Below are 19,113 nucleotides of genomic sequence, written 5' to 3'. Positions count from 1 at the left end.
GTGCATCTTTGTGCACGTGTGTCTGCGCATGTCTTCAGCCTGCTTCTCCACCCATGCCTGTACACACTTTATGACTCAATCTAATACATTTTTCCTTTACCTTTATTTAACTAGGCAAGTCAGTTAAGAACAAATTCTTATTTTCAATGACGGCCTAGGAACAGTGGGTTAAATGCCTTGTTCAGGGGCAGAACGACACATTTTTATCTTGTCAGCTCTGGGATTTTGCAGCCTTTCGGTTACTAGTCCAACACTCTAACCACTAGGCTACCTGCCACCTAAACAAGGCGCCAGGTAAACAAACTATATCAAAAACGAATCTGTAGTAGCATGTATGAATCAATACTTACATATTTGTATTAATACTGAACTTATACTGTATGCATATGATTTCACATATGAAAGCATTAAGGATGTCATATATTTCTCATATACAGTATGTCAGTTTCAACACATACAGTGCTTTCGGAAAGCATTCAGACCCCTTGAATTTTTCCTAATTTTGTTACGTTACAGCCTTATTCTAAAATTGTTTTTTTTCTTATTTTCTCATCAATCTACACACAATACCCCATAATGAAAAATCAAAAACAGTTTTTTATAGTTTTTTGCAAATGTATTAAAAATCAGAAATACTTTATTTACATAAGTATTCAGACCCTTTGCTATGAGACTCGAAATTGAGCTCAGGTACATCCTGTTTCCATTGATCATCCTTGAGATGTTTCTACAACTTGATTGGAGTCTACCTGTGGTAAATTCAATTGATTGGAAATGATTTGGAGAGACACACCTATCTATATAAGGCCCCAAAGTCGACAGTAGATGTCAGAGCAAAAACCAAGCCATGAGGTCGAAGGAATTGTCCATAGAGCTCTGAGACAGGATTGTGTCGAGGCACATATCTGGGGAAGGGTACCAAACAATTTCTGCAGCATTGAAGAACCCCAAGAACAGAGTGGCCTCCATCATTCTTAAATGGAAGACGTTTGGAATCACCAAGACTCTTCCTAGAGCTGGCCTCCTGGAAAAACTGAGCAATCGAGGTAGAGGGGCCTTGGTCAGGGAGGTGACCAAGGACCCAATGGTCACTCTGACAGAGCTCCAGAGTTCCTCTGTGGAAATGGAGTGCTGCTTCTTTGCAGCACCACCAATCAGGTCTTTATGGTAGAGAGGCCAGACGGAAGCCACTCCTCAGTAAAAGGCACATGACATCATCCCTACGGTGAAGCATGGTGGTGGCAGCATCATGCTGTGGGGATGTTTTTCAGCGGCATGGACTGGGAGACTAGTCAGGATCGAGGGAAAGATGAACGGAGCAAAGTACAGCGAGATCCTTGATGAATACGTGCTCCAGAGCGCTCAGGACCTCAGACTGGTGCGAAGGTTCACCTTCCAACAGGACAACGACTCTAAGCACACAGCCTAGTCAATGCAGGAGTGGCTTCGGGATAAGTCTCTGAATGTCCGTGAGTGGTCCAGCCAGAGCCCGGACTTGAACCTGATCGTTCATCTCTGGAGAGACCTGAAAATGACTGCAACAACGCTCCCCATCCAACCTGACAGAGCTTGAGAGGATCTGCAGAGAAGAAAGGGAGACTACAATCGCTGCCAATGGACCTTCAACACAGTACTGAGTGAAGGGTCTGAATACTTATGTAAATGTGATATTTCAGTTTTTTTATTTTGATGCATTTGAAAAAAAAATTAAAAACGGTTTTTGCTTTGTCATTATGAGATATTGTGTGTAGATTGATGAGGGGAAAAAACGAACTCATCCATTTTAGAATAAGGCTGTAACTTAACAAAATATGGAAAAAAGTCAGGAGGTCTGAATAATTTTCGAATGCACTGTATATACTGAATCATATGTATTTCTTTTCATTTCCTGGATGATATTTAATTTGACCGTCTGTATGCCCTGTTCCCTCCCTTTACCATGAACTCACTCTCATTACAACAGAGCACCATTATGGGATCTGAAGAAGCCACCTCCATCCCTAACCCTAAAAAATGACAAAAGTTTCACCAGGAGAATGTTCTGACCCACACTCTAAAATCACATACACAACTTGATCTGTAGCAAATGCAGTACAGATCCCATATACCTTACACATAGACAATAACCAGACACTGATTCCACACACACACACACACACACACACACACACACACACACACACACACACACACACACACACACACACACACACACACACACACACACACACACACACACACACACGCACACGCACACGCACACGCACACACACACTTTTGTCTGTGGCCTTTTGTGTTTTGGCTGTTTTGTGTAGCTTCTGTACACTCTTAGAAAATGGGTTCCATAATGTCTGTCCCCATAGGGGAATTCTTTTTGGTTCCTGGGGAAAGGGTTCTACATGGAACCCAATAGGGTCCTACCTGGAACCAAAAAGGGTTCTTCAAAGGGTTCTCCTACAGTCGTGGCCAAAGGTTTTGAGAATGACACAAATGTTATTTTTCACAAAGTTTGCCGCTTCAGTGTCTTTAGATATTTTTGTCAGATGTTACTATGGAATACTGAAGTATAATTATAAGCATTTCATACGTGTCAAAGGCTTTTATTGACAATTACATGAGGTTGATGCAAAGAGTCAATATCTGCAGTGTTGACCCTTCTTTTTCAAGACCTCTGCAATCCACCTTGGCATGCTGTCAATTAACTTCTGGGCCACATCCTGACTGATGGTAGCCCATTCTTGCATAATCAATGCTTGGAGTAATGTCAGAATTTGTGGTTTTTGTTTGTCCACCCGTCTCTTGAGGATTGACCACAAGTTCTCAATGGGATTAAGGTCTGGGGAGTTTCCTGGCCATGGACCCAAAATATCGATGTTTTGTTCCCCGAGCAACTTAGTTATCACTTTTGCCTTATGGCAAGGTGCTCCATCATGCTGGAAAAGGCATTGTTCATCACCAAACTGTTCCTGGATTGTTGGGAGAAGTTGCTCTCGGAGGATGTGTTGGTACCATTCTTTATTCATGGCTGTGTTCTTAGGCAATATTGTGAGTGAGCCCACTCCCTTGGCTGAGAAGCAACCCCACACATGAATGGTCTCAGGATGCTTGGTAGCGCTCACCTTGTCTTCTCCGGACAAGCTTTTTTCCAGATGCCCCAAACAATCGGAAAGGGGATTCATCAGAGAAAATGACTTTACCCCTGTCCTCAGCAGTCCAATCCCTGTACCTTTTGCAGAATATCAGTCTGTCCCTGATGTTTTTCCTGGAGAGAAGTGGCTTCTTTGCTGCCCTTCTTGACACCAGCCCATCCTCCAAAAGTCTTCGCCTCACTGTGCATGCAGATGCACTCACACCTGCCTGCTGCCATTCCTGAGCAAGCTCTGTACTGGTGGTGCCCCGATCCCGTAGCTGAATCAACTTTAGGAGACGGTCCTGGCGCTTGCCGGACTTTCTTGTGCGACCTGAAGCCTTCTTCACAACAATTGAACCACTCTCCTTGAAGTTCTTGATGATCCGATAAATGGTTGATTTAGGTGCAATCTTACTGGCAGCAATATCGTTGCCTGTGAAGCCCTTTTTGTGCAAAGCAATGATGACGGCACGTGTTTCCTTGCAGGTAACCATGTTTGACAGAGGAACAACAATGATTCCAAGCACCACCCTCCTTTTGAAGCTTCCAGTCTGTTATTCAAACTCAATCAGCATGACAGAGTGATCTACAGCCTTGTCCTCGTCAACACTCACACCTGTGTTAACGAGAGAATAACTGACATGATGTCAGCTGGTCCTTCTGTGGCAGGGCTGAAATGCAGTGGAAATGTTTTTTGGGGATTCAGTTCATTTGCATGGCAAAGAGGGACTTTGCAATTAATTGCAATTCATCTGATCACTCTTCGTAACATTCTGGAGTATATGCAAATTGCCATCATACAAACTGAGGCAGCAGACTTTGTGAAAATGAATATTTGTGTCATTCTCAAAACTTTTGGCCACGACTGTATTGGAATAGCCAAAGAACCATTTCAGGTTCTAGATAGCACCTTTTTTTCTAAGAGAGTAGCAAGGTCCTGTCTTTAGTCCTTCTACTGCTGTGAGCACGCTGCTTCCCCTGCTCATTCCTGCCCCCCATCTGCCCACCTCAACCCCAAACTCTCCCTCAGATCCAACCCATTCGATGTTTCCGATACCTCCACCCCTAACCCTCCCCCAGAACCCTCACCCTTCTCTGTTTTGATACCTCCACCCCTCACCCTTGTCTGTTCTGATACCTCCATCCCTAACCCTCTTCCAGAACCATCCTCACCCTTCACTGCTTCGATACCTCCACCCTACTACTAACAGTGATTCCCACCTTCTCTACACTGACCTCCGCCCTGATCTCCCTGCCCTTTCCCATTCCCTGTCTAGCTTGCTGTGCCCAATGTAAAGGCTAGCATTCAGCCTAGTAGCCTGGCCTGCATGACTAGAGCTGCTGTCCTCCAGGTCAACAGTGTTCTGCTCAGTGAGTGAGCTGTTTAGTAGGTAGGGTCTGTATGTACTATATGCCCCCCCCAGTTGTTTGGTTGGTCCCCCTCTTTCTGGCTGTCTGCCATGGCTCCCTTGACTGGTTCCCTTGCTGCCTTGCCCACTTGGTCTCCTCTCCTCCTTGCTGTTTAGCTATACTAGCTCTCTTGTCCCTCCCCTCCTCCTAGCCTACCCTCGCTCACTCCACCTCTCTCTATCACGGCTAGTGTCCTCTGTCCCCTCTGTCTGACTGACTGCATGCCCAGCCCGCACTCACAGGCTGTGCAGCCAGCAGCTAATACAAAGACATACAGGGCTGTAACCTGGCTGTCAGAGGAGAAGGTGTATCCTGTGCATTCCACGTTAGCTATGTCTGTGTTTTCCAGTGACTGTCTCTCATTGGTGCCTCTTATGATGATGATGATCTCTCCCTGTCTGTCTCTGATTGTGTACACTCTATTCTTGTTATGGGTCCTCTGTTGTCCTTCTTTTCTGTTATGATTCTAATGTTACATTTCCTTACTCTTCTCCTGTCTCCTGTTTCTGTCTGCCGTTTCCCCTTGTCCTGCCATCCCTCCTTACACCTCCTCCTCCTGTTCCTCCTCTTCTCCACCTGCAGCCTAGCTCCCAGGTAAGTAGCGAACCTCCATTAGAATCCCCCCCCCCCCCCCCCCCACCATCCCCATCCCTACACCTGAGAGGTGCGACTTCCCCCCTACTATTGTAACTCTGGTGCCTAAACCTGTGAGTCATTTCAGAGATCTCTGAACATACTGTATTAGAATGGACTTGTCTTTATCTCATCTGTATCTCTCCTGAATGCTGTTCATTGTTTTTGCATTCAAATTTCAGTGTCAATTACAGTACCTGTATGTCTAACCTGAGTGTATATTAGTGCATTCGGAAAGTATTCAGACGCCTTGACTTTTTTCAAAAAAAATTACGTTACGGCCTTGTTCTTAAATGGATAAAATAGTTTTTTCCCTCATTAATCTACACACAATACTCCATAATGACAAAGCAAAAAAAATCATCAAAGATGATCAATGGAAACAGGATGCACTTGAGCTCAATTTCAAGTCTCATAGCAAAGGGTCTGAATACTTATGTAAATAAAGTATTTATGTTTTCTAAAAACCTGTTTCGCTTTGTCATTTTGGGGTGTTGTGTTTCGATTGATGAGGGAAAAAAATATTTAATTCATTTTAGAATAAGGCTGTAATGTACCAAAATGTGGAAATAGTCAAGGCATCTGAATACTTTCCAAATGCACTGTATATACTAAATAAAAATATAAATTGAACATGCAACAATTTCTAAATGTTACTGAGTTACAGTTCATATAAGGAAATCAGTCAATTTAAATAAATTCATTAGGCCGTAATCTATGGATTTCACATGACTGGGAATACACATATTCAAATGTTGTCCCACTCCTCTTCAATGGCTGTGCGAAGTTGCTGAATATTGGCGGGAACTGGAACACGCTGTCATACACAATCCAGAGCATCCCAAACATGCTCAATGGCTGATATATCTGGTGAGTATGCAGGCCATGGAAGAACTGAGACATTTTCAGCTTCCAGAATTGTGTACAGATGAATGGCACGACAATGGGCCTCAGGATCTTGACACAGTATCTCTGTGCATTCAATTGCCATCGATGAAATGCAATTGTGTTCATTGTCTGTAGCTTATGCCTGCCCATACTATAACCCTACTACCACCACAGGGCACTCTGTTCACAATGTTGACATCAGCAAACCGCTCGTCCGCGTGACGCTGTCTGCCATCTGCGCGGTAAAGTTGAAGCTGGGATTCATCCGTGAAGAGCACACTTCACCAGCATGCCAGTGGCCATCGATGGTGAGCATTTTGCCCACTGAAGTCGATTACGACGCAGAACTGTTGCTCTCGGAGGTCAAGACCCTTGTGAGGAAGACGAGCACACAGATGAGCTTCCCTGAGATGGTTTCTGACAGTTGGTGCAGAAATTCTTCGGTTGTGCAAACCAACAGTTTCATCAGCTGTCCGGGTAGCTGGTCTCAGACGATCCCGCAGGTGAAGAAGCCGGATGTGGAGATCCTGGGCGGGCGTGTTTGCACGTGGTCTGCGGTTGTGATGCCGGTTGGATGTACTGCAAAATTCTCTGAAATTACATTGGAGGCGGCTTGTGGTAGACAAAGAAACATTTCATTCGCTGGCAACAGCTCTGGTGGACATTCCTCCAGTAAGCATGCCAATTGCAAGCTCCCTCAAAACTTGAGACATCTGTGGCATTGTTATGTGACAAAATGCACTTTTTAGAGTGGCCTTTTATTGTCCCCAGAACAAGGTGCACCTGTGTAATGATAATGCTGTTCAATCAATATTCCACACTTGTCTGGTGGATGGATTATCTTGGTGCAGGAGAAATGCTCACCAACAGGGATGTAAACTTATTGTGGACAAAATTTGAGAGAAATATGTTTTTTGTGCATGTGGAAAATCTTTTATTTCAGCTCATGAAACATGGGAAAAACACTTTACATCTTGTGTTTATAATTTGTTCAGTGTGTATATATATTTGTGTTAATTTTTATTGTGTTATGTTGTGTCCATCTGCATGTGTTTCTAATGAGTCTAACAGTCGCCTTGTATCACCCACATACAGTTGAAGTCGTAAGTTTACATACACCTTAGCCAAATACATTTTAACTCAGTTTTTCACAATTCCTGACATTTAATCCAAGTCTTAGGTCAGTTAGGATCACCACTTTATTTTTAGAATGTGAAATGTCAAAATAAGAGTAGAGAGAATGATTTATTTCAGCTTTTATTTCTTTCATCACATTCCCAGTGGATCAGAAGTTTACATACACTCAATTAGTATTTGATAGCATTGCCTTTAAATTGTTTAACTTGGGTCAAACGTTTTGAGTAGCCTTCCACAAGCTTCCCACAATAAGTTGGGTGAATTTTGGCCCATTCCTTCTGACAGAGCTGGTGTAACTGAGTCAGGTTTGTAGGCCTCCTTGCTCGCACACACCTTTTCAGTTCTGCCCACACATTTTCTATCGGATTAAGGTCAGGGCTTTGTGATTGCCACTCCAATACCTTGACTTTGTTGTCCTTAAGCCATTTTGCCACAACTTTGGAAGTATGCTTGGGGTCATTGTCCATTTGGAAGACCCATTTGCGACCAAGCTTTAACTTCCTGACTGATGTCTTGAGATGTTTCTTCAATATATCCACATCATTTCCTCCCTCATGATGCCATCTATTTTGTAAAGTGCATCAGTCCCTCCTGCAGCAATGCAATCCCACAACATGATGCTGCCACCCCCGTGCTTCACGGTTGGGATGGTGTTCTTCAGCTTGCAAGCCCCCCCCTTTTTCCTCCAAACATTGGTCATTATGGCCAAGCAGTTCTATTTTTGTTCCATCAGACCAGAGGACATTTCTCCAAAAGGTACGATCTTTGTCCCCATGTGCAGTTGCAAACCGTAGCCTGGCTTTTTTATGGCGGTTTTGGAGCAGTGGCTTCTTCCTTGCTGAGCGGCCTTTCAGATTATGTTGATATAGGACTCGTTTTACAGGGGATATATATACTTTTGTACCTGTTTCCTCCAGCATCTTCACAAGGTCCTTTGCTGTTGTTCTGTGGTTGATTTGCACTTTTCGCACCAAAGTACGTTCATCTCTAGGAGACAGAACGCGTCTCCTTCCTGAGCGGTATGACGGCTGTGTGGTCCCATGGTGTTTATACTTGTGTACTATTTTTTGTACAGATGAACGTGGTACCTTCAGGCGTTTGGAAATTGCTCCCAAGGATGAACCAGACTTGTGGAGGTCTACAATTAAAATTTTCTGAGGTCTTGGCTGATTTCATTTGATTTTCCCATTATGTCAAGCAAAGAGGCACTGAGTTTGAAGGTAGGCCTTGAAATACATCCACAGGTACACCTCCAATTGACTCAAATTATGTCAATTAGCCTATCAGAAGCTTCTAAAGCCAAGACATAATTTTCTGGAATATTCCAAGCTGTTTAAAGGCACAGTCAAGTTAGTGTATGTTAACTTCTGACCCACTGGAATTGTGATACAGTGAATTATAAGTTAAATAATCTGTCTGTAAACAATTGTTGGAAAAAGTACTTGTGTCATGTACAAAGTAGATGTCCTAACCGACTTGCCAAAACTATAGTTTGTTAACAAGCAATTCGTGGAGTGGTTGAAAAACAAGTTTTAATGACTCCAACTTAAATATGTAAACCTCCGACTTCAACTGTATATGTGTGCAACTAACTTTAATCCGTTACGTTATCAGAAAAAATATTGTTATCAGACTTCAGATACTTTTGAAAAATGATGACTTCTAGGAATACTTTTAAATTCATAAAGGTAGTTTGCGAGAAAAAAATCTTTGACACCTTTCTGTTTACTCACAACATTCAAATCAGCATTGAAAAAAAAGACTCACATTTAAGTTTGTTCCACCTTAGCGAGTCTCACCACAAGTCAGAGACCACTATGATGACACACTAAATGTATTTGATGGATCGCGGTAAAAGAGCAGGAACAGGCTTTTATAGGCTACAGTCCAAGCTATGTCTTACAATGGTGCGACTGCTGTCAAAGGCATTCAAGGATAATCCAATTTGAATAAAGGCTTGGAGGTAAGGATGACAGTAGTGGTGTAGTCTACGGCGATAAGGATATCAGTTATTATTGACATCTACATAGCGAATTCAAGTGAATCACACTGCTGCTCTCTCATTTAGCTTTATGCACCTAACGGATTGTGTTTGTAGTGTGTGGTTGTTCACAAATGTATATGTGTATTTTAACCCAATAGTGGTTGAACTAAAGAAGTTTAAGCTGCCTACCAATTATTATTTTTGCAACCAGTGGACAGCCAGTGAAAAATGTGCTCTTGCAACAGCTGCATAGTGCAGATCCAGGGCCTGCTTAATGCAGTGGCTTACAGGAGCTGAAGCCCCGGGGCCCAAGCCCGTAGGGGGCCCTTGAGGCAGAGAAAAATGGAAATGTGTATATATATATTTTTTTTTACTGCAACCGCCAACCACAGGAGCCTGCTCTCTATGAGTGTAGATAGCCTGCTGCCGCTCTGCTAATCATCAGATGTGGGGAGGAGAGAAGTTAGGGGGCCCTGCCTTGGTTGGGTAACTGATTCAGGGCTAGTTACCTGCAATTCTACACATTTTGCCTCGACTTATGCCATGTAAATTATATCTGAGTGAGAGTGACTAACAAAATCGATGGGTGCCCCCTGGAGGTCAGGGCCCCTGGGTACGTGCCCTGTGTGTCCAGTCGGTAGTCAGCCATGATTAATACAAGTTTAGATAATTGGATAGTAGATAATTGGATAGACTAACTTACAAATCTAAAAATTGTTAGCTGACATGGCTAGTTGAGTGACAATCAGTGATTGACATAACAAGTGAAAACTGCTGATGCACAACCACAGTTCTAAATTGCACCTTGTGTATTCTACTATTCTAACTCTGAACAGTAAGCTGAGACCCCAACTGAGATCTCCTGGAATGTTTCATAGTATAAACAGTATTTACAGATTTCTAAGTCATATTCTTAAAGATCAAAGGATATTACATTAATTGGAATGATTGTAAATCTGACACTTTTTACAGTGTAGCCTAATCGTATTATTATCTGTTGTAAAAAGCAATGGGTTAGAAGAAGCCTACGTAACCAACCCATAAAGTAAAATCCAACATCCATTAATAGCCAGCTATGTAAATTATAATATTGATTTATCCTGCAATAGATTTCATTCAATTGGTAATATATGTTTTTGTCTTCTTCTAATGCCTCTTAAAGGGAAAGTAATCTCAAAGTAACTGAAAGTTACATTACCGATTACAATTTTGGACAGGTAACTAGTAACTGTAACATATTACATTTAGAAAGTAACCTACCCAAACCTGTATGTGTGGTATGTGAGTTCTGTGTGTCTATATTTACTTATAAAGTACAGTAGACAAAGTATTACTAATGCCTTAGTAATGCCTCAAGGGGACGTATGAACCATTGATACCAGTTGTTCGGCTAGTGATGTGGTAAGACGGTGACTAGTATGATAGAGAGTTGAATTCTGACATAATCTGTGGTTCTCCATCCAGGCAGACCAAGGAGCAGGTTACTAAGAAGGGGGGTCCCAACCTCAAACTGGGCGCCCAGGGGGAAAAGAAGCCTGGTCAGATAATGGGGGACCCTCGAAAAGACAACACCATGGACCTTGGTCACCATTTGAAGGTCTGTTTAAAAAGTGTGTGTGTGTGTGTGTGTGTGTGTGTGTGTGTGTGTGTGTGTGTGTGTGTGTGTGTGTGTGTGTGTGTGTGTGTGTGTGTGTGTGTGTGTGTGTGTGTGTGTGTGTGTGTGTGTGTGTGTGTGTGTGCGTGCGTGCGTGCGTGCGTGCGTGCGTGCGTGCGTGCGTGCGTGCGTGTGAGAGACATAGAAAATATAGTATGTCTGTAATTCCTAGGTGTGTGTGTGTGTGTGTGTGTGTGTGTGTGTGTGTGTGTGTGTGTGTGTGTGTGTGTGTGTGTGTGTGTGTGTGTGTGTGTGTGTGTGTGTGTGTGTGTGTGTGTGTGTGTGTGTGTGTGTGTGTGTGTGTGTCAGTTGGAGGAGATGATGAACACCCTAGAGCGAACTAGACAGGAGCTGGATGCCACCAAGCAGCGCCTCTCGTCTACCCAGCAGTCCCTGCAGGAGAGGGACGGTCACCTGACCAACATGAGACAGGAGCGCAGGAAACAGCTGGAGGAGATCCTGGAGATGAAGTAAGTCATGGGATGTCGTACATCAGCAGAGCAATGAAACATGTTCATATTCATGTTCATATTCTGTTTAACAATGGTAATCAAAAGAGCTGCAGTCAAATCATTCAAATAGGTAAAGGATATAAAGAAAAACTGGCTTTGTCGTGTGAATGCTCAAACGCCATGTCAATACGTTTTTGTTTCACGTAAATAGTGAGAAATGGTAAATTATGTTATCTTCATATGTGGGAAAGATGCATGTTTTGTCTCAGCTGTGCTGACTGGTATCTTTTTCTCTTGTCTGTCTATAGACAACAGGCCCTGCTGGCAGCCATCAGTGAGAAGGATGCTAACATCGCTCTGCTAGAGCTGTCTGCCTCTGGGAAGAAGAAGACCCAGGAAGAGGTTCTGGCTCTGAAGAGGGAGAAGGACAGATTGATGCACCAGCTAAAACAGCAGGTCAGGACTGGTAACACAACTCAGGTAGACATTTTATTCAACCTTTACTCAGGGTCCATTCCATTTCAATTAAGTCAATTTAGTTATTAAACTGAAATGGCAATTCCATTTCTTTCTCATTGAAAAGAATTTGAAATATTTAATTGGAATTGGAAATTCAGTTTACTTCCTGAATTGACTGAATTTGGAATTGACTCCAACCCTGCCTTTATTTACACAGGTTTGTCTCATTGAGATCCAAAAAGTCTCTTTTGCAGGAAGGACCTGCTCACGATAGCAGCAGTTGTTCCGTTATAAGCATATTTCAGCTACTCAGTTGCTATTCTCTCGCTGCTAACTCGATCAATTCCTTCCATTCATAATGACTAACTTAGTGTTTGGGTCTCTCGTGTTAAATTGTAGAACTTACATGTCTGTGTTTTGTTCCACAGACACAGAGCAGGATGAAGCTGATGGCAGACAACTATGAAGACGACCACTACCACCCCCATCCTCCCTTCCATTCCCTACCCCAGCAACCCCAACCGGGTCTCCAGCCTCAGTCCCCCCAGCCCCAGCCCCAGTACCAGCACCCTCCACATCCCCAGCAGCAGCACGCCCCGTACCCCCATGCCCCACACCCCCAGCAACCCCAGCCCCCATCCCAACAACACCCTCACCCTCAGCAGCCTCAACAGCAGTACCCCCCTCATCCCCAACAGCACCCGCAGGGGCACCCCCAACAGCCCCAACAACACCAACCACGGCCCCAGCACCCGCTGCAACCCCAGCACCCACAACAACAACAACACCCCCACCCAGGACAGCATCCTCACGGGCCTCCGCCACAGCAGCAGCACCCCCACCTCCAACAGCACCCACAGCAGCACCCTCACGGCCCCCTGCAGCAAGCCCCCCACCCCCAGCACCCACACCCCCAACACCCTCAGCAGCACCCCCATCACCCTCCCCATGCCCCGCAACAGCAAGGTGGCCACCCCCGCCAACCGCCCCCACACCACCGCGGAGGACCAGGGCCTGCCAGAGGACCCCCCCATGCCAGCCACCGCCCCTCCCACGACCAGGTCACATGTCTCCCTTTCTTGTGTTTACAATCAGGGGCTGGATTTATAAAGCATCTCAGATCAGCAGTGCTGATCTAGGATCAGGTCCCCCCTGTCCATATAATCATATGATCTAAAAGGCAAAACTGATATGTTTTATGACTATGGGCCCAGAACTCTGATTGTAAGGCTTTAACTCTTTGTAGCTACTAAAGTGGTGCACATAATTTACTTATTCCAAACCATATTCTCGTATTTACTCAGAATGAATTGCATTGCCATTATGTTTTTGCAATTACAGATGTTTTTGCGAACGCTATTAGACAAAAAGCAGGCTGCCCCTCTGTTTCCTATCCTCGTTGTGGTGTGGTGGTCTAATGGCTAGACTGTTGCATTGTGCGTTTAAATCTATGTTTAGATTAACTCTAAGGCTGTGTCTCAAATGGTACCCTATTCCCTATAGTGCATTACTGTTGACCAGGGCCCTATGACCGCTCTACTGCAGGGCCTTCCTGGTGTGAGGTCAAAATAGACCCAATGTTTATTCTCAGCTTTGCTCAACATTCATGCCTGGATCAAGCTGACCACTGTTAACCCATTCAACCAATACTGTCTGTAAATATTACAGAGTGGGCCTTTAATTAACCTATGCAATGCAGATTGGATTGACAAGCAAAAACCAGACTTACAATGCCTTTATGCCTTTGCTCTTCTCTATAATAATCCTGTATACAGTGTAACATTATCATGACTCTTAATATAGTGCTTTCAATCATTTCTCTCCTGCATATTTACCTACTCATGACATGCTGTCATATAATAACCTTTGACCTATGCTAACTCTTGTTAACCCTTTCTTCACTTCCTGCTAACTTTTTCTGCCGACCTATAACACTGTCACCAATAGGATGACGAGGAGGGCATTTGGGCATGATCGTGCCAATGATGACAACCAAAGCTCTGATGTTGTTCTGAGGGGTGAGATGTTTTGAAACACTGCTTTTTCGTACCTTTTCGCTTTCACTTCCTGTTTTCTCTTCAGTTCTGTTCCAAATCTCTGTGTGCTGTGGATTTATTTGTTTAGCTGACTGATGAGTAACTCTCTCGCTCTCTCTTCCTGTTTCCCTCCCTCCCTCTCTCCCTCCCTCTCTCTCTCTCTCTCCCTCCCAACCCTGCCTGCCTCCCTCCCTCGCCACGTCTCTCGCTCTCTCTCTCCGTTCATCTCTCTGGATCCTAGATGATTCAGTCACTATTGGAGGAGCACAGCCATGCCATGATGCTGAAACACATTGACTACCTGACCAAACATTTTTTACCGCCACACAATCCACACTTCAAAATGGGGCCTTTATTTTTTACTGAGGATGAGGAAGATGATGAAGAGGAGGAAGGATGAAGCAGGTGGGAAGGCCAGACGAGGAGACTGATAGTTGAGCAGGTAAAACTTATTTCTAGATTCAGTAACACCTGATTTGGAGGGTCCCCTTTAGGGGTAACGTTTGGAAAGAATCCCCTGGGTTTCCAGAAATCCCGGTTGGAAGATTCCTGGATTTCCTGATTATTCCCTCTTAATTCCAGGAATATTCCAACTGGGCTTTCAGGAAAACCTGGGAATGTTGGGAAAGATACCTGAATTTTGCAATCCTAGTCCCCTGTACAGCACTTTGAGATATCAGCTGATGTAAGAAGGGCTATATAAATAAATTTGATTGATTGATAGATAGATAGATATAGAATTAAGCACTGTGAGTTATTGTTTAGTGTTCATTCGACAATCACTGTAAATGGACAGGAATGGCTGTAGTGTTAATTACACCATTATGTGTATTTTTACAGATGACTGAGGAGCCATCATGTGAAGAGCACTCTACAGACATTGGAGAAACTGGCCAGCTCTTTGAGAGTGACTCTGTGGAGGATGAGTGGCCCTACACAGACACAGAGGTGCTTTCTGTGAAGTTAAACTGGGTTGGACAGACTGGGTCCCCCTCAGACAAACAGAGACAGACAGACAGATGAGCTGTCTGGTCTCAGCTCCGTGGTCCTGCTCACACAGCCAAACTCACACAGCCACTCTGGCCCAGTTGTCAAGCTGCTCAGCTCACCTGTTGCCCCCCCCCCCCCATTCTCACCAACCTGCGTCTAATTGGTTCACTCTCCTAACTCCACCTTGCTTACCTGAGCTGCGCTGTTTACCTGATTTGCCCTGCCCTGTTCATCCCCGGCTGGCTCTGATTGGCTCCCCTGCCTGTCAGTCTCCTCCCTATTTACTGACAGTCTTCACAGTACTTATTTTACTCATATGTAGTTTTTTGTAGTTTTCTTTTTCAGAGACAGCCTGCTCTCTTCCCACATATGTTATGAAGTGCCATACAGGTACAGCTTTAGATTGCTTTTAAATTGTTGTGCTACTTACTTTTATCTTCTATTTACCTTTTCTTGAGTGTGTTTCATCTGCAGTACTTGACTATGGCTATAAGTGTTTTGTGTTAAGTGCATCAGAACAAGGAAGAGGAACCAATAGGCACCCACTAAAGCTCTTATCAGACCAATAGGCACCAACTACAGCTCTTATCTGACCAATGAGCAGCCACTGGCCTTGCCTGTAGTACTGAAGGTTTACTTGTGCCGTTAATGTGCAGTCTGGCATGGCCTTATGGGTATGGCCCTGTACCAGGGGTTTGCTGGGCCTTTGGGCTTGGGGCTTCCAACTGTGTATCTATCCTGTTACCTCAGTTGATGTCACAGTTAAAACTCCAATCTATGCAGATATCAGAACTAGTTATGCAGCTTTTATCCAGTCATGAGTCAAGGGCACCAATCAAAAGCATGTAGATGTCTTAAACCAGTACCAATCAGAATGGTATTTTCAGAACATACACCAATCAGATTACATGATTATATGCACCTATGCACCTTCTCCTCCCCTGTTTCAGGGATACTTCTAATGGTGCTTTTAGATCACTGGTGCTCACAACATGATGTTCAACCAGAGACACAGCCAAGGGACACTGGCCATTGGATGTTGTGCAACCATGTCACTAAATAGGGATGTTGATCCCATAACCTGGCTTGCTTATGAACTGTAGAAGACTGTATTGTACGTAGGATCAGCTGGAGAGATTTTATATGTGTAATGGCATCCATGGACACCCAGGTGTATGAGACTTCCTGCCATACCTTTATAGCCCTCTCTCCGGCTCATCGTCTCCCTACTCCCTCCTCTTCTTCATGACCTCTTTTCTCATCCTCTCGTCTTCTCTTTCAGCAGTCATAGTCTGTGCTAACCCAAACCCAAGCCTAGTGACTCGTTTTTGTTCTTCTCAACAAGGTGGCCTTGTGCCTCGTTCATATTATATACATATTATAGATATATATAGAAAGAGATCTATAGTCTACATGTCTATGTGGTCAGAATATTGTGCCAGGAAAAAAAGAATGAGGATAAAAATACATGTTTTTTTTATTTTTTAACTAGCCTAGGGATTTAAAAAAAACTTATTTAGTGTGTGGAGTAACGTTTGTGACTTTCCTCTGTTTTGTACATTACAAGAAAAAAAACAGCACTCAACATTCCCTGTATGAAAACAGACTGGCTCTCAAGAAACCTTGAGACACAATCCAAAGGAAAGAAGACTATTTCATTCTCATTTAGAAGAGATCTTACATTCCTGCTATAGCGTGAGAAATATTTTTTGAGACACACACACACTCACTCTAGGATCAGTACTTCTGAAACTTGTACTTGGCAGTGTGGACTATCACTACCATTGTTAAAGTGGAGGGTTGGAGTGACTCCGTCATTGCAGATGCTTTATCCAGTCTCAGTGTTGTGTGTTTGTTTGTTGTCAATGTCATTGTCCCAGTGTATCCAGATGTGGTGACATACATGGCAGTTGAGTGTGTAGAGAACAACAAAAACCCTTCTATTGGCAAAACCCTCCCCCTCCATCACTACCACCACTAACCCCCCTCCATCACTACTACCACTAACCCCCCTCCATGGTGTGTGTGTGTGTGTGTGTGTGTGTGTGTGTGTGTGTGTGTGTGTGTGTGTGTGTGTGTGTGTGTGTGTGTGTGTGTGTGTGTGTGTGTGTGTGTGTGTGTGTGTGTGTGTGTGTGTGTGTGTGTGTGTGTGTGTGTGTGTGTGTCCTCCAACGGGTACCATACAAAAAGTGATCCACTTACCAACGTCACCTCTGTATCCATTTGTCTGTCAGCTTCAACATAGAATTCAGACAGGACATGAATCTCACAACTCATCCTCTCATTGCCCAAGAATTACAAGTTCCGATTAAATCAAATTGAAAAAAGACAGTGTGTGGATGTTGTGTTTACTGGACTAGTAACCGTAAAGGTTGCAAGATCAAATCCCTGAGCTGACAAGGTAAAAATCTGTTGTTCTGCCCCTGAACAAGGCAGTTAACCCACTGTTCCTAGGCCATCATTGAAAATAAGAATTTGTTCTTAACTCACTTGCCTAGTTAAATAAATGTTAATAAAATGAAATTGGACAAGTCCAGGTAGTCCTTCCCTGTTTCACTAGATTTTTCTTCCGTTTGGCGGCTAATGAACATGACCCAGGAGTTAAAGACAACAGACTTCACCAATAGCGATCAAGGGAGTAAAAGGCCTTCTGATTCGAATAGGAGTATGAGAAGCCTAATACAGGCGGACAGATTCACCTTTTTTGTCTTGTACAAGTTGCATTTGATTTATGGTATGATGTTGAAAATGCAAACCATTGGATCAAACAAAACACTGTGACCAATGGCAGAAACATTTTTGTTATCTTTTGGGTTTTTACTTTTGTAGATTTAAAGCTGGAATCCGTAATGGTGAAACTGCCAGGTCTGTTTGGGATATTACAACAACAAAGTAGTTACTGCAACACTGTTTGTTTCTCTCTGACATCATTGCACGCGTGATAGAACAGCAGCATATCAACCTTTGTTTTTTACCTTGACGCGTGACGCTCCCCACCTCTTCTTTGTTAACAAAACAAAAACAATAATGGCGGTGGAGCTGTTTTCCCATATTGTGGATTCAAATCTTTAAGTTAGACTTTTTTTTCAGTTCGGCTTATTGAATATGTCAGTTTGGGACTGTACTATGTGTATAAGTAAATGTGTTCTGTACAGTAAGGATTTAGGAACAAGTTAAATGTGTATCCAGCATGTTGAGTCATTACTTGTGTGAACCTGGGCTTATTTCCCATGGTGCTCCAGTCGTCATACATGAAGTGCATTTGCATGGTGACGGTGTGATGTTGTGTTTGAGAGTGGTGTGTCTCCTCACTTGTCCTGTTCCCCTAGTAGGCAGCCTGTGCAGTGTTATGAAAGAGGAAGCATGTTTTTGTGGTGTTGCGGGAGTAAATCTGTGAGAAAGATTGTGTGTGTGTGTATGTGTGTGAGAGAAATGATGAAGTGTGTGTGTTTGTGTGTATGTGTGTGATAAAGTGTGCGTGTGTGGGTTTGTACGTGTCTGTGTACTGTATATGTTTTTGCTTGTTCGCACGCGCGAGTGCAAGAGTCAAAGATAGAGGGAGGGTTGCAAAACCTTATATTGCAGGGAGAAAGAAAGAAAGAGAGAGAGAGAGAGAGAGAGAGAGAGAGAGAGAGAGAGAGAGAGAGAGAGAGAGAGAGAGAGAGAGAGAGAGAGAGAGAGAGAGAGCGGGGTGAAACCCTCTATGGCAGAGAGAGAGAGAGAGAGAGAGAGAGAGAGAGAGAGAGAGAGAGAGAGAGAGAGAGAGAGGGGGGTGAAACCCTCTATGGCAGAGAGAGAGAGAGTTGTGTTCAGCATGGATACTGTGTGTCATGTTTGGTGTTTTTAGGAGGCTGTCTCCAGTGCCCCAGACATTTCTATTATATGTGCTGTATCAGAATATTACTATTGAGTGTTGGCCAGCTTGTTTATATACATTCAATAAAGGTGACTTTCTTTCTGACTTGTGTGTAGGCTGGTCTCTGTACTTAGAACATATTGTTTTAAACCCGCTCATGTGGTTTTCCTGTGGTGACTGAACACTTCCTTATGATGACTGTTTAACGACACAGTTCATCAGTCTGCCCACCAGACACAGATGGTCTCTGTAAAATGAAGTTGATCAACCACAGCGCTGGTCTCCTGTTTTCAGTCGTCTTCTTCCACTGTAAGTGTTATATTTCATTTATTCTCTAACAACACAACTTTATGTTACATCACATGTATAGTTTGCTTCAAGATACACCAGCCTGTGTAATGGAAGTCATTATGTACTGTGTGATTGAGTTGTTACTGCTAATGAACAGTCTCCATTTACCAATGTACTGTATCTGTATGAATGC

At 43.6% G+C, this 19,113-nt stretch overlaps 1 protein-coding gene across 1 annotated transcript in view; it reads left to right on the top strand.

The window, feature by feature from the left end:
- The window catches only part of LOC139535297 (ERC protein 2-like), an 85,715-nt gene extending 66,981 nt beyond the window's left edge, over positions 1 to 18,734 (top strand). Inside the window, exons 15-22 of the mRNA XM_071334606.1 lie at positions 5,123 to 5,134; positions 10,647 to 10,779; positions 11,146 to 11,306; positions 11,597 to 11,744; positions 12,176 to 12,808; positions 13,695 to 13,765; positions 14,025 to 14,225; positions 14,624 to 18,734. Coding sequence (XP_071190707.1) covers positions 5,123 to 5,134; positions 10,647 to 10,779; positions 11,146 to 11,306; positions 11,597 to 11,744; positions 12,176 to 12,808; positions 13,695 to 13,721 — 1,114 coding nt within the window. The 3' untranslated portion in view covers positions 13,722 to 13,765; positions 14,025 to 14,225; positions 14,624 to 18,734. The remainder of the gene's footprint in view (positions 1 to 5,122; positions 5,135 to 10,646; positions 10,780 to 11,145; positions 11,307 to 11,596; positions 11,745 to 12,175; positions 12,809 to 13,694; positions 13,766 to 14,024; positions 14,226 to 14,623) is intronic.
- Positions 18,735 to 19,113: the final 379 nt, after the last annotated feature.

This window comes from Salvelinus alpinus, chromosome 12, assembly GCF_045679555.1.
Source record: "Salvelinus alpinus chromosome 12, SLU_Salpinus.1, whole genome shotgun sequence".
Lineage (NCBI taxonomy): Eukaryota > Metazoa > Chordata > Actinopteri > Salmoniformes > Salmonidae > Salvelinus > Salvelinus alpinus.
The sequence above is the reverse complement of the archived record's forward strand: the minus strand, read 5'-3'. Positions and strand labels throughout refer to the sequence as shown.